Source organism: Elephas maximus, chromosome 2 (assembly GCF_024166365.1).
Source record: "Elephas maximus indicus isolate mEleMax1 chromosome 2, mEleMax1 primary haplotype, whole genome shotgun sequence".
NCBI classification, from domain to species: Eukaryota; Metazoa; Chordata; class Mammalia; order Proboscidea; family Elephantidae; genus Elephas; species Elephas maximus.
In genome coordinates, this window is record NC_064820.1 from 213,138,836 (window position 1) to 213,153,066 (window position 14,231).

At 40.8% G+C, this 14,231-nt stretch overlaps 1 protein-coding gene across 1 annotated transcript in view; it reads right to left on the reverse strand.

Annotated features, from left to right (window-relative positions):
• The window catches only part of LOC126068353 (multidrug and toxin extrusion protein 2-like), an 89,835-nt gene that overhangs the window by 66,439 nt on the left and 9,165 nt on the right, over window positions 1-14,231 (reverse strand). The window contains 6 exon segments of the mRNA XM_049870843.1: window positions 3,284-3,381; window positions 5,029-5,126; window positions 7,520-7,564; window positions 8,444-8,486; window positions 9,501-9,649; window positions 13,576-13,644. Coding sequence (XP_049726800.1) covers window positions 3,284-3,381; window positions 5,029-5,126; window positions 7,520-7,564; window positions 8,444-8,486; window positions 9,501-9,649; window positions 13,576-13,644 — 502 coding nt within the window.

Below are 14,231 nucleotides of genomic sequence, written 5' to 3' on the forward strand. Positions count from 1 at the left end.
ATAACAAACCAATATCCTTTATGAGTATAGATGCAAAATCCTCAACAAAGTACTAGCATGCTGAATCCAACATTCATTAAAAGAATTATACACTGTGACCAAGTGGCGTTTATCTCAGGAATGAAAGGGTAGTTCAACATGAGAAAATCAATCAATGTAATACATCACATTAATAAAGGAAAAAAAAACACATGATCATCTCAATTGGTTCAGAAAAAGTGTTTGACAAAATCCAACTTCCCTTCATGATTAAAAAAAAAAACTCAGCAGACTCAGTATAGAAAGGAAATTCCTCAACGTGATAAAATGCATTTATGAAAAACATACAGCTAATATCATACTCAGTAACGAAAGACTTAAAGTTTTCTCCCTAAGATCAGGAACAAGGTCTCACCATTGCTAGATATTGTACTGGAAGTTCTAGTCAGAGAAATCATGTAAGAAAAGGAAATAAAAAGCATCCAAATTAGAATGCAAGAAACGAAACTGTCACTATTTGCAGATGATGTATAGAAAACCCAAAAAAATCCATAAGAAAGCTAATAAAGCTTAAATGAATTCAGCACATTTATAGGGTACCAGATCAACACACAAAATCAGTTGTGTTTCTATAGAATAGCAGCAAACAGTCTGAAAGGGAAACTGAGAAAATAATTCCATTCACAATAGCATCTTAAAGAATAAAATGTCCAAGAATAAATTTAACCAAGGAGGTGGAAGACTCGAAAACTGAAAACTAGAAAACACTGCTGAAAAATATTAAAGAAAACCAAAATCAATGTTAATACATCCCATATTCATGATTTAGAAGATGCAGTATTGTTAAGATGTCAGTAATACTCAAGGAAATTTACAGATTCAATACAATCCCTATCAAAATTCCAATAGCATTTTTTGTAGAAGTGGAGAAGCCCATCCTCAGATTCATATGGAATTACAAGGGGCCCCCAAATGGCCTAAACAATCTTGAAAAAGAACAAAATAAGAGGACTTGCACTTTCTGATTTCAAAATTTGCTACAAAGGTACAGTAATCAAAACTGCATGGTACTGGTATGAGGACAGAAATATATCCAACAACAACAACAAACATCCAATGCAGTTGAGTCGATTCCAACTCATAGCAACCCTACAGGACAGAGTAGAACTGCCCCTTAGGGTTTCCAAGGCTGTACGGAAGCAGACTGCCACATATTTCTCCTGTGGAGTGGCTGGTGGGTTTGAACCACCGACCTTTCCGTTAGCAGCCAAGGACTTAACCAGTGCACCACCAGGGCTCCTTGATAGAAATATAGACATACAGAATTGAGAATCCAGAAATATACATTTATGGTCAATTGACTTTTACAAGGGTTCCAACTCCATTCAATGGAGAAAGAATAGTCTCTTCAACAAATGGTGCTCAAACAAAACTGAATTTCCACATGCTAAAGAATGAAGTTGGACCCGTCTCATATCATATACAATAATTAACTCAAAATGGATCAATAACATAAATACAAGAGCTAATACCATAGAACTCTTAGAAGAAAACATATCAATGGATTCTTAGATATAATACCAAAAGCAAAAACAACAAAAGAAAAACTAGATAAATCAAGTTTCATCAAAACTGAAAACTTTTGTACATCAAAAGACATTATTAAGAAAGTGAAAAGACAACCTACATAGAATGGGGGAAATTATTTGGAAATCACATTTCTGATAAGGGCTTACTGTCCAGAATATAAAGAACTCCTACAATTCAACAATGAAAAGACAACCCAGTTTAAAAAAAAAAAGGCAAGTGACTTGAATAGACATTTCTCCAAAGAAGATATACAAATGGCCAATAAGCACAAGAAACAATGCCCAATACCATTAGTCATTAGGCAAATATGAATAAAAAACACAATGAGATACCACTTCACACCCATTAAGGTTGGCTATTACCAAAAAATGAAAAATAAGTCGTGGCAAGGATGTGCAGAAATGGGATTGCTGGTGGGATTGTACAATGGTGCAGCCAGTGTGGAAAACAGTTTGGCAGGTCTTCAAAAGTTAAATATAGAGTTACCATATTACCCAGGAATTCCACTCCCAGCTATATACCTGAGAGAACTGAAAGCAGTGACCCAAACAGATACTTATACACCAATATTCATTTACTATAGCCAAAAGTTGGAAACAACCCAAATGTCCATCAACAGATGAATGGATAAACAAAATGAAGTATATAAATATGATGGAATATTATTCAATCAGAAAGAGAAATGACATGCTTTGACATGAACGATCCTTGAAAATATTATGCTGATTAAACATATAATATTGTCCTTCTGGGTTCAAGGTACAGTAATCAAAACAGTGTGGTACTGGTATAAGGACAGAAATACAGCCAACAACAATAACAAAAACCCATTGCCACTGAGTCAATTTCGACTCAAAGTGGCCCTACAGGGCAGAGTAGAACTGCCCCATAGGGTTTCCAAGCCTGCAATCTTTATGGAAGCCAACTGCCACATCTTTTGTATTGCATGATCTGGCTTATATGAAATACCTAGAATAGGCAAATGCATAGCAACACAAAGTAGATTATTAGGGGTTGGGGGGAGGGAAAAGGGGGAGTTATTGGTTAAGGCTATGTTTGCAGTGATGAAAAATGTTTGGAAATAAATAGTGCTGATGGTTGCACAGCATATGAGAATATAATTAATGCCACTAAATTGTACACTTTAAAAATGGTTAAAATGTAAATTTTGTTATATATATCTTACCACAATAATTTTTTTTCAATGACTGCACCTGGTCTCTCTCTGTCACACACACACACACACGCATGCACGCACGCATATTCTATTTTTAATTGATAGATGCACGATAAAATGTATGAGAGAATTTGATGAGGTGGTAAATGGTACTGTTCAAGAGAGTTCAGTATGTACACTTGAACTGATAAGACATTACTTGAACTTCCCCTTCAGAGAATAAAATGATCCAGAAGAGAAAACCTGGAATCTTATATTTGCAATTTTAGGTAATTAAATATTAATTCTTAAACCTCCAGGAGCCACAAATACAGTCTTTTCTATGAACAAAAGCTGCCTTCATGAACATAAAAAACAATCTCATATTGACACTGTACCCTTTATATTTCAGCAACTTAAACATTTTCCATAATTTTTAAATTTCCCAAAAGATAAAAACAAACAAAAACCTCTGGGGGAAAAAAAAAAAACTAGAAGCCAGAATTATAGCTTTCTGAATAACAAATACCATAATATAAGAAATCAATGTCTCCTTACCTCCCCAGGTGTCAACATAGATTTTTTTCCACCATACACACAGGAAAAGAAAAGGAGACAGGAAGAACTGGGAAGCTGTGCTGGCCCAAGCAGAGCCTCTGAAGGAAAAAACAATGCCTGTCAGTATATTCCTTCCAAATATGAAACAACAATTGATCCTTGACAAGTTTATTCTCCGTGTAAGAATCATAGTTATTTCATAAGCTTAGAACTGCTGGGCTGACTTCTTTTAATATTTTATAACCATATCCATTTATAATAGTCTTGTTTTCCTTCCACCAAGATTGAATTTTGGGGAATAATCAAATATTACTATTCATCAATGGAAAAACCACAAAGGATACGGATTTATCACCTTTCCTTGGGTCTTCCAGCAGCTTTATATGACCCATCAAATATATTCTTGAACAATAGTTAAAAGGTGTATATAAACAACCACCATGTTCAAAATACTTATTTATGTTAATAGTCCTATTTCCCAGAGTTACCGTAAATTCATGTTCTCTATGTGAAAATAACCTCAGACACTCATCTTTTTCTTCTGGTTTTGCGTTTTAGTGTCCTATCCAGTGCTCACATTTTATGATTTCTTAATCCATTCTTACATTTTCTTCTCCTTCTATCTACCTATTCTCAATCTGTCCTGTGTACATCTGTCCAGAAAGCTTGTAAGGGAAGGTCTCTGAGGGCACACTTACATGCCCACTCAATGTCAAACTTGCCAGCTTGGCTCCCAGCCACTTTCCGTTTCCTGGCATAAGAAAATTGTCATAAATGGTTTTTCATTGATCGTTCTTATGTTCCAACCCCTCCCACGCTAACCTTTAATTAATGGCTTGTGTGTGTGTGTGTATACATATATAGTGCAACCAACAGTAAAAAATCATTTTGTTTACATCATTATCTAGTATCCACATTATTAATATATGTGTACACACACGTACACATCATACATAACTGAAACAAAAGTTCATCCATAATATCTTTTTTTTTTGATGCATAATATCTTGATAGTTGATACACTCTGATATTTTCTATTCTGAAATATTTCCTTTTTAAAAGTGCTGGTCATGACCTACTAAATCAATTTTGGTTAGAAAGAAACACACTGCCCTAAAGCACCTGTGCTTTGTTGGGGCTAGGACTACACATGCTGTCGTGACAGCTCTGTAGCCATGCATGAAGGAGGCTGGCTCTGGGCCACTGACTCAGAGGGTTTCTCAAGTGAGGAACAGACAAAACAGCACTATGCCTACCAAGGGAAGTCCATACTGATAGTGCTTTCTCTGTGTGACCCCTTATCTTCTCAAGCTTTGTAAAGAGAATTTGGCCCAATTCAGAGATACTAGATGAACCCCTATAAGCCCCTGCCTCATTCTTCCCTTTACAGCGGCCACCCACCTCCACTTTTCACAGACCCTAGCAACTTCCTTCTCTGGCTAATTCCAAAGTGTCTTCTTCTAAGACACTGCCCCTAATCTCCTGAACCACTAGCCCACCTACTTCTCCTTCCAACAGCCTGGGTTAGATGCTCTTCCCACACGTTCCCATGGCACCAGTTCTTACCCCTGTCATACATAGCACTGGTCACACCAAACTGTACTTGCCTGTTTACTTGTCTATACTGGGCTTATCTCCCCGAGGGTAGGGACACTGCTCTAGCACCCTGTGTCCCCAGCCCCTAGGATGGCCCCCAGCACACAGCAGACACTCAATATGTATTGAGTAAGTGGATCACTACTTACACCACCCCAAGGTCCAGGACGTAGAGCAAGAGGGCATTCATGCCCAGGTTGATGACATTTGCTGCAATCCCAGTAATAATCTGAGGCAAGATGATACCCTAAAATCCCCCCAAAAAATAGGAACACATTAACATTTTCAAATGCTAATTCATTAGGTTGTCAACTAAACATTCGGAGTTAAATAGCCAATGACTTTAAATTATGGCAAAGTTTCACATGACTACAACAGCCAGGGACTGAAACTCCACAGGTTAAGCGTCCAGCCAAACTCAACAAGACACTTCTGAGTGACTCAGATAGGTGTGAGGTAACGAAGAGCACTATGTCCTTTGCCCTTGGTTTCCGAGAGATAATCTTTGGAACTTCTTGAGTGACTGAGGTGGCACAGTGGGTAACAGCTATGGCTGCTAACCAAGAGGTCAGCAGTTGGAATCCATCAGCTGCTCCTTGGAAACTCTATGGAGCAATTTTACTATGCCCTATAGGGTCACTATGAGTCAGAATCGACTCGACAGCAATGGGTTTGGTTTGGGTTTTGGTTTGTTATATAGGCCTAGACTATTTACCAGAGAATTTGTGCTGATGAGTGGGGAGGCTGGCCAAGCCAGAAGGACCACCTGGTGGCCTGATATTAGCTGATCTCAGGGAGGAAGAGTAGTATGATTTAATCATGCATATGTATTGAGGCCTATAACATGCATATACAATAAGGCCCCAATCATGACTATGCAATAAAGCCAGTAAAAGCTCTGGAAACGGGAGGTCCAAGAGCTTCCTGGCTGGTGAAAGACATTGATACATGTGGGAGGGTAGTGCGCCCTTTCTGGAACACAGAAGTTCCACAAGAGAAACCCTCCCAAGACCTCACCCCATGCATCCCTTCTTTATGCTGATTATGATTTATATCCTTTTGCTATAATAAATCTGTAGTCATAAGTATAGGACCTTCATTCCAGCAAATTATCAAACCCAAAAGGCATAGTGAGAGCCAGCAGGTAGAAGTGAGGGAGCCCAGGGGAGGCCCCCAAGCTTGTGGTTGGCATCCTGAAGGAGTGGTGGGAAAACTCTGAATTGGTGGCCAGTAGGTCAGAAATAAGGGTGTCACGTGGACCTCTTTGGCAATCTGAAGGACAGTGTCCTTTTAACTTGTGAGATCTGACCTAGCTCCAGGTGGCTTGGGTCAGAGAGAGTAAGCGCTGCATAGGCAGCTGGTGTCAGAGATGACTGAGAAGTGGGAAAGCGGAGATTTTATTAATCCTCATATTTTGGGGACTGGATTGATGTTAATTTTTATCTACGAAGTAGGTCATAGTTTCCGTAACAATAACAGAGAGAGAAAAGAGGCGAAACAATCATGTGAACAGCAAATTGGGTCCTGATATGAGGTGTAAAGGAAAAAGCATTTGGGAGACACTTGGACCAAGTTATTTAACTTTTCTGAACTTCTCTTTTCTTTATCTATCAAACTGGAAGATAGACCACCTACCTGCAGGGCTGCAGTGAGCATTCATGTGGTTACCTGGTACAAAACACCTAAGCAATGCCTGCTTCACAGAAGGCACCCAGTAAATAAATGCTCACCCCTTTATTGATGGCCCCACAATCACTCATTTCTTGTGTATATGTTGCCCACTCTACACTTAACCGCCCTCCCCCAAAAAAACCAGGTGCCATTGAGTCGATTCCAACTCACGGTAACCCTACGTGTGTCAGAGCAGACCTGCTCCACAGCGTTTCCGGTGGCTGGTTTTTCTGAAGTAAATCTTCCAGGGCACCTCCAGGTGGATTCAAAATGCCAACCTTTCAGTAGCTGTGAGCTTAACCATTTGCATCACCTAAGGACTTCACCCTACACTAGTGCTCAAATAAACATTTTCTTTTTTAAAATGTTTCCCCTCTGCATTTAAACAGAGAGTTGACTGCCATCAATGTAGAATTTATTCCGTTCTGGCTTGGATGAACAAGAGGTAAAATAAAGGCAAGCATGCTGCTCACATTTAGATAGACTAGGGGAAGAGACAAAGTGAGGCAGAGCACAACCTCTTTTCACTGCCCACATGCTTTTCGCCCTCAGCCCTCTCCTGGGCACCCCTTCTACCTCCACTGAGAGCACAGTGAACTCCATGCCTTCCAGGAATGTGGCCACAGCAACTGTGCCTTCTCCCTCTGAAAAAGAAGCATCAGAGCCCAGTTCTGAAGCCAGGTGCAAAGCCAGCAGCCAGCACACAGAAGAGGTAACGGATGGGGTGTGGGCAACTGCAGAAAGTAAGAAGGTGACCAGAGAGGAATCCAATGGATTGATATAAGCATCTCTCCTAGGCTGGACAAAATCCATCCACAAGTCCCCAGATACCCCAGGTGAAAAGTTCTGGTGTAGAACTGCAGAAAAAAAAATTTATAAATTACTTTTATAGGAAATTCCCTAAAACTGTTTACCATACTTTTCCAGTATTGTGGAGTAAAGATAAAAAAAAAAAAAAAGAATCAGTACCTGACTTTGTAAATATCTTGTTTGCAGGTGGAACAGGAGTGTTGCCTAAAAGATTAAATAGAAAAACAAACATCTCTCAGCATAAAAGTATAATTCCAACAGTTCACTTTGCTTCTGTTTTAAGACACTTCTTCTTGTTTAAAAAAAAAAAAAAAAAAAAACTCGCCCTGTAGTCAATTCTGACTCATGGCAACCCCATGCATGTTGGAGCAGAACTGTGCTCCACAGGGTTTTTAATGGCTGATTTTTTGGAAGCAGACTGCCAGGTCTTTCTTCCAAGCTGCTTCTGGGTGGACTAAAAACTCCAATCTTTTGGTTAGTAGCAAGCATGTCAACTGTTTGCACTGCTTAGGAGCTCCTCTCTCTTGATATGTGGCCTCAAATTCAGAGAGCTAGGGCACTAGTTATTTGCATTTTTCTAGAGCATATAAAAGATTTACTCCCTGAAGAACTGACACACAAATTCAAAACAGCTGAAGCAGAAGCTGCTGCCTTGGTACAGTGAGCTGCCCTAAGGGTGCCTGTTGGGAGCACTTCACCAAATCCCAGATGACCTCATCTAAGAAGGCATTTTGATTCACTTGCAATCAAACGTAACCACAGAATAAGGAATCAGGAAAGGAATTTCTTTCCCTCATGGATGTTTGTATTTAATTTAAGCTGTTGGACATCAAAGTAGTACAAGTTCTGAGAATCAGTGAGGTAGGAATAACCCCCCAAAAAAAACCCAGTGCCGTCGAGTCGATTCCGACTCATACGGGTAGGAATAGCAGGTCCAAGAAAACACATGTTGAACTTTTGCATAAATACTACTATAATAAAATAAACAAACAAAAATGGAGGGGAGGAGGAGCATGCACATGACAACATCCATGGGCTACTTCATGTGATGAAATATAAGAACATTCTAGAGTGGTAACTTACGGGAAGAGCAGGAATAAAAATCATCACATAAACCTGGGCTATCCTGAAATAAACAAAAAATAGCCTTCCAAATTAGTATTAAATCAATTGCTGGCCATGCTGTTTTCAAATGGAAGAGATTTAATAACAATTAAAAGCAGAGCTTCGAAAGGGTTCAGTCCGGTTTAAGCCCCTGCTGAGAATTTGCATTTTCACCCCAAATATATTGAAGCATATATTGTCCTATAGGGTCGCTGTAAGTCGGAATTGAATCAACAAAACTGGGTTATATTGAAGCAGAATCTACATTTTAACAAGATCCCCAGGTGATTCTTATGTGTACATAAGGTCTTGTTAAAATATAGATTCTGCTTCAGCATATTTGGGGTGGAAAGGCAAATTCTCTGCAGGGGATTGAGATGGACAACCAGTTTTAAGCCCTGATTAAAAGTGATTCTTTTTCTACAATCTCAGTCAACATTGCATTAGGCAAGCTGAGTGTCTACTTCCTAAGGGCAGCGTGACAACTTTACATTTTCCACTTCCTCAGTATGAAGGGTGGAATGAACATAGAAAAATGAAATAAAACTTAGGCAAAATTCAGAAACTTTTTGAAAGAGTCAAGACTGTAGCTATACTTCACAATGAAGCAAGACAAACAGTCTTCTAGAAAGGAGAGACTCCTCTTTGCATCCCATGTACCCCAAGTATAATACCAGAGAGCGCTCGGGAACCATAGGTTTAAAAAGAAAAAAAAAACTCTAAAAATGAAGGTGAAGGCAACTGTGTTGCTGTTTTACTTTTGTCAGGGGAAAAATATTTATGCATTTACAAAACACCAAAATAGACTGGGCCAAGAGAATTATATTCCAGTCCTGCATCTTTTCGTTTTGGGCACTTAGTTATTCTGATCTCAGCTGGTCCCTGCCAGCCCTAGGATTCTGTGGTTCACAGTTACAGCTTCCATTTTCACAAGAGTTCGAATCCAGATAATCAGTCGAAAATATACACAGAGGTGAGATGACCAGAGAGCCACTTAGTCTTAATACAAGATTCTAGAATTAGAGAGGATGCTGACCTGGAGACTTCAGGATCTTGTTTTAAGAGCAAGAGGATATGCTCGGTGTTGATGAAGATGGCCCAACAAGGAAAGCAGCACAGCATCAAAACGATAAGTCCTCTTTGAAGTACAACCCCCACACGTTTTAGGGTCTTGCCTCCAAATGACTTGAGAAAACAAATACAACTATAAAGAATGCCGCAATATACTGGAAGATGCACTACCAACAGCCCCTCCTAGGGGGAAACTGCCCTGCCTGCCCACCCTGCTGCCAAGGCAGCCATTGTTTCTACCATCTCCTCCCTAGCCAAGCCACAGCTCATGGGACCATGGACAAACATCAAAGCCAAGGGCAATCAATGAGCTAGTTGGCCCCCTCTGGCATTTTAAGCACGTCCTGGAACCACTAGATCGCTACTCCTTGGAACTGGGGCTTTTAAACATGTAAGGTATTGGCAGCAGAAACTGAAGCTTAAAAGGAGGTACGGGCAGAACTGGGCCCATGTTAGAGTCTTCCAGATTCATTCAGCAAGTATTTCTTGAATTCCTACTGAGTGCTAGGCATGTTCGAGACACTGCAGTGAACGAAAGAGGAAAAAGCCCCTGCCCTCATGAAGCTTACGTGCTAGAAGGATGGAGAGACAGACAATAAATAAGATAAACATCCAAGTTCCTGAGTACATTATACATGTCTACTGTATGGTGATAAGTGGTATGGAGAAAAATCACACAGGGAAGAGGGATAGAGTGTTGGAGGGGGAGCACAATTTTTTAAATGGTGATCAGGGAAGGTGTCACTGAGAAGGTGATATTCGAGGGCAGACCTAGTGATGAGACAATGTACCATGGTGGATATCTGGGACAAGGCACAGCATGGGCAACCAGTGTGGCTGGAAACTAGAGTCCTGCAGGGCAGTAGAAGAGTGGCTGGGAGGAGGGGGAAGATCACGTAAGGTCTCACCAGCCTCCACAAGAGCTTGGTCTTCCACCCTGAGTGAAAGGAGCTTCACTGGAGAGTTCTGCACAGAACACTACCACGGTCCGATTGAAGTTTGATAAAGCTATGAAGGGATAGGAGCCATGAGAAAGCAGAAGCTGAGAGGTCACAGCATAGGGTGGGGTGCAGTTAATGGAAGCAGAAGAGGGCAGGCACCCAGGGGAATGCCCCAGCAGACATGGAGAGGAGCTGATCCCTAGAATAGCCTTGGCTCCTGACAGCTTATGGAATCTAGGCCATGTGTACTCTCTCTGAGTTCCTTTCCAAGTAACCTGAATGACTATTTCTTTCCTGCGACCAAAAAGAGTCTACCTTAAACATACATTAAAAGAGACCTCCCCCCCCAAAAAAAAACTACTTTAAAATAAAATTTCATATCCTATACCATGTCAACCCAGTGCTAACTTTGGCCTAAATTACATTAAGTACTTCAGAGCCATGTTCCCAAAGTTCAGCCTAGCTTGTAAAAACTATCTCAGAATACCCTAGTGTACAAACTGCTGAGGAGCTGAGTGACAGGATACACCACATATGTTCCATGCTTCCCCTTTCTTGCCACATTGCCCCATCCTCAGTCTCCCAGACATTGTGTTTAAAGGCAGGACTCATTCATCCATGCATCTATCATTCATCCGTCCATCCACCCAACTACCTAATGCATCCACCCATCTACCCATGTATCCAACCATCCACTCATCCACACATCCATCCATCTACACATCCATACATCCATTCACCCATGCATATATTATCCATTCATCCATCATCCATGCATCTAACCATGCATTCATGCATTCATCCACCCATGCAACCATCCATCCATCCATTCATTCAACCATTCACCCATGTCTCCATCTACCCACTCACCCATTCATCCATCCATGCATCCACCCATCCATGCATCCACCCATCCATGCATCCATGCATCCATCCATACATGCACACATGCATGCATCCATCCATCCCTCTCACTTATTCAACAAATATTCAAGGTACCCATGGTATAGCAAGCACAATGCTAAACCCTGGAGATTTAAAGACTGAAAGGGGGATATACCCTTTCCCTGTAAGGTGCTAAGAGTCCACTGTGGTTCTAGATTAAGTGGGCAAGATGGAAGACAGTACCAGGAGTAAATAGCCTAGACCAGAATCTGCCTCTCCTCTGATGATGCTGGCACATCAACTCAAGAGTCCCCAGTCTTCTGACAGATGCTGTTGTCCTGGACCAGAGTATTGGCAATAATGGACAGAAGTGATCATATTCAAGAAATATTTAGGAGTCAAAATCAGTAGTAACCAAAAGTTCTGCTAATATATGCAGATGAGAGATGAAGAAGGTTTCTGGCTTCAGTAGAGAATGGTATTATTCCTGAAAGGAAATCCTAGGGGAGAAATATCTATTCTTATCAACTACAAAACAAAAATGGACCCCTAATTAAAGGACAATAATCACCCTATGTCAACCAAGGAAGCTTAGAACCTGGTTTTTCTTAAACAACATGGCATGTTACAATTATTTCTATATTTAAAAGTTAAGCTGTATCTGATATCTAAAGATGCTGCCCCTGATTTATAAGATGTGCATTTAATAATAACAGCAAACATATACCGAGCACTTACTATGTGCCAGGCATTGTCTTAAGCCCTTCACAGACAGGGTGTTATTTACACTGCTCCCATTTTACGAATAACTTGAGCTACAGAAAGAATGGAAAAGACTGATGAGTTTAGTTCTGGTTGGGCTGAGTTTGAGATGCAGGTATATTTGAAATGTCCAGGAGATAATTCAACGTTTGAATCTGGTACTCAGGGGAGATATGTGGACAGGAGATGGAAAGGTGGGAGTTTCAATGTCAGAGTGGAGACAGAAGCCCCAGGAAAGGAGAAGATGAGGGCTGGGAGGATCTCTGAAGGAGAGCCACACTTCAGGAGCAGGCAAAGGAAGAATTTACAATGGAGACTGTAGGTCAGGAGCAGCTGGAAAGGCAGGAAGAAAGTTGGGAGAGTTTTCAATCATGGAAGCCAAAGGAATGTTTCAAAAAGCAGGAGGAGCCAAGTGGGTTAAGGACTGCAAAGTGTTCACCTGATGATTTAGCCACCAGAGGTCCTGAAGAGACCAGGTTGACAGAATGGGCAGGAATGGGAAAGTATCAGATGGGACTGTGTTGACAGTGGGAAGTCAGGAAAGGACGTACAAAGAACACTTTCAAGAAGCTTAGCTGTGAAGGAGAGAAGACAGAGTGGCGGTGGGGTGGTGGGTGAAGGGAGAATGGTGGTAGGTAGGAAAAATCGGACAGAGAGGAGCAAGGAAAATAGGGTCCCTGCAAAGCTAAGAACCCCCAGGACAGAATTAGTAAAGGTCACTCTACTTATGATGTTGGCGGAGAATACTGAATATACTATGGACTGCCAGAAGAAGGAACAAAATCTGTCTTGGAAGAAGTACAGCCAGAATGTTCCTCTGAAGCGAGGATGGTGAGACTTCATGTCATATATTTTGGACATGTTATCAGGAGGGATCCGTCCCTGGAGAAGGACATCATGGTTGGTAAAGCAGAAGGTCAGCAAAAAAGAGGAAGACCCTCAGCGAGATGGATTGACACCATGGCTCACAATGAGCTCAAACATAACAACGATTGTGAGGATGGTGCAAGACTGAGCAGCATATTACTCTGTTGTACATAGGGTACTATGAGTCTGAACTGACTCGACAGCACCAAACAACAACTCTACATGTATTTACAGTTATTCTAAAACAAACCAAACCAGTTGCCACTGAGTCAATTCTGACTCAGTGGCAACTCCGTGTCTTTCAGAGTATAATTGTGTTCATAGAGTTTTCAATGGCTGTGATCTTTCAGGAGTAGATTGCCAGGCCTTCCAAGCACCTCTGGGTAGATTGAAATCACCAACCTTTCAGTTAGTAGCTGAGCACTTAACTATTTGCACCACCCAAGGACTACTATTTTGCAGTTATTACCAGCATTATATTTGACAAAAAAAAAAAAGCATTAGGGTGGATATTCCCCTATGCAGTCTCTAAGGTGAAAGGTACTTGACAAAAAAAGGTGTATGCGGTAGAGGGGGGACTCTCACCTGGGCCATTAGTGTGTCACAGGCTGAGGCTAAACCTGTTCCAATTGAAATCCCAGTAACATTCACGACCTGCGAAAAACAGCAGACCAGGTGCAGTAAATACTCAGGGGAACTATGCAAGGACAGAATCATGTCAAACAACTCCCTTTCTAATGAAGAAACCTCAGCAAGTTTATTTCTAAAGAACAACTCATAATCGTACACTTAAGGCTCTATGTTGCAGACCAAATGGGTGTTCACATCTATCCTTCTCAGTTATAAAACAAAAATACACCTTCTAATTAAAGGATAATAATCACACTGTATAACCAGAGAAGCTTACCAAAAAAAAAAAACAAAAAAAAACACTTATTGCCATTGAGTTGATTTGACTCTTAGTGACCCCATAGGACAGAGGGGAACTGCCTCATAGGGTTTCCAAGGCTATGATCTTTACAAAAGTAGACTGCCTAATCTTTGTCCCACAGAGAGGCTGGTGGGTTTGAACTGCCAACCTTTTGGTTAGCAGCCGAGTGTTTAACCGTTGCGCCACCAGGGTTCCCTCTAGGGAAGCTTAAAAAAAAAATAAGGGAAGCTTAGAACCTAGTTTTTCTTAAACAACACAGATGTTACAATTATTTCTACATTTAAATGTTCAGCTGTGCTTAATATCTAAA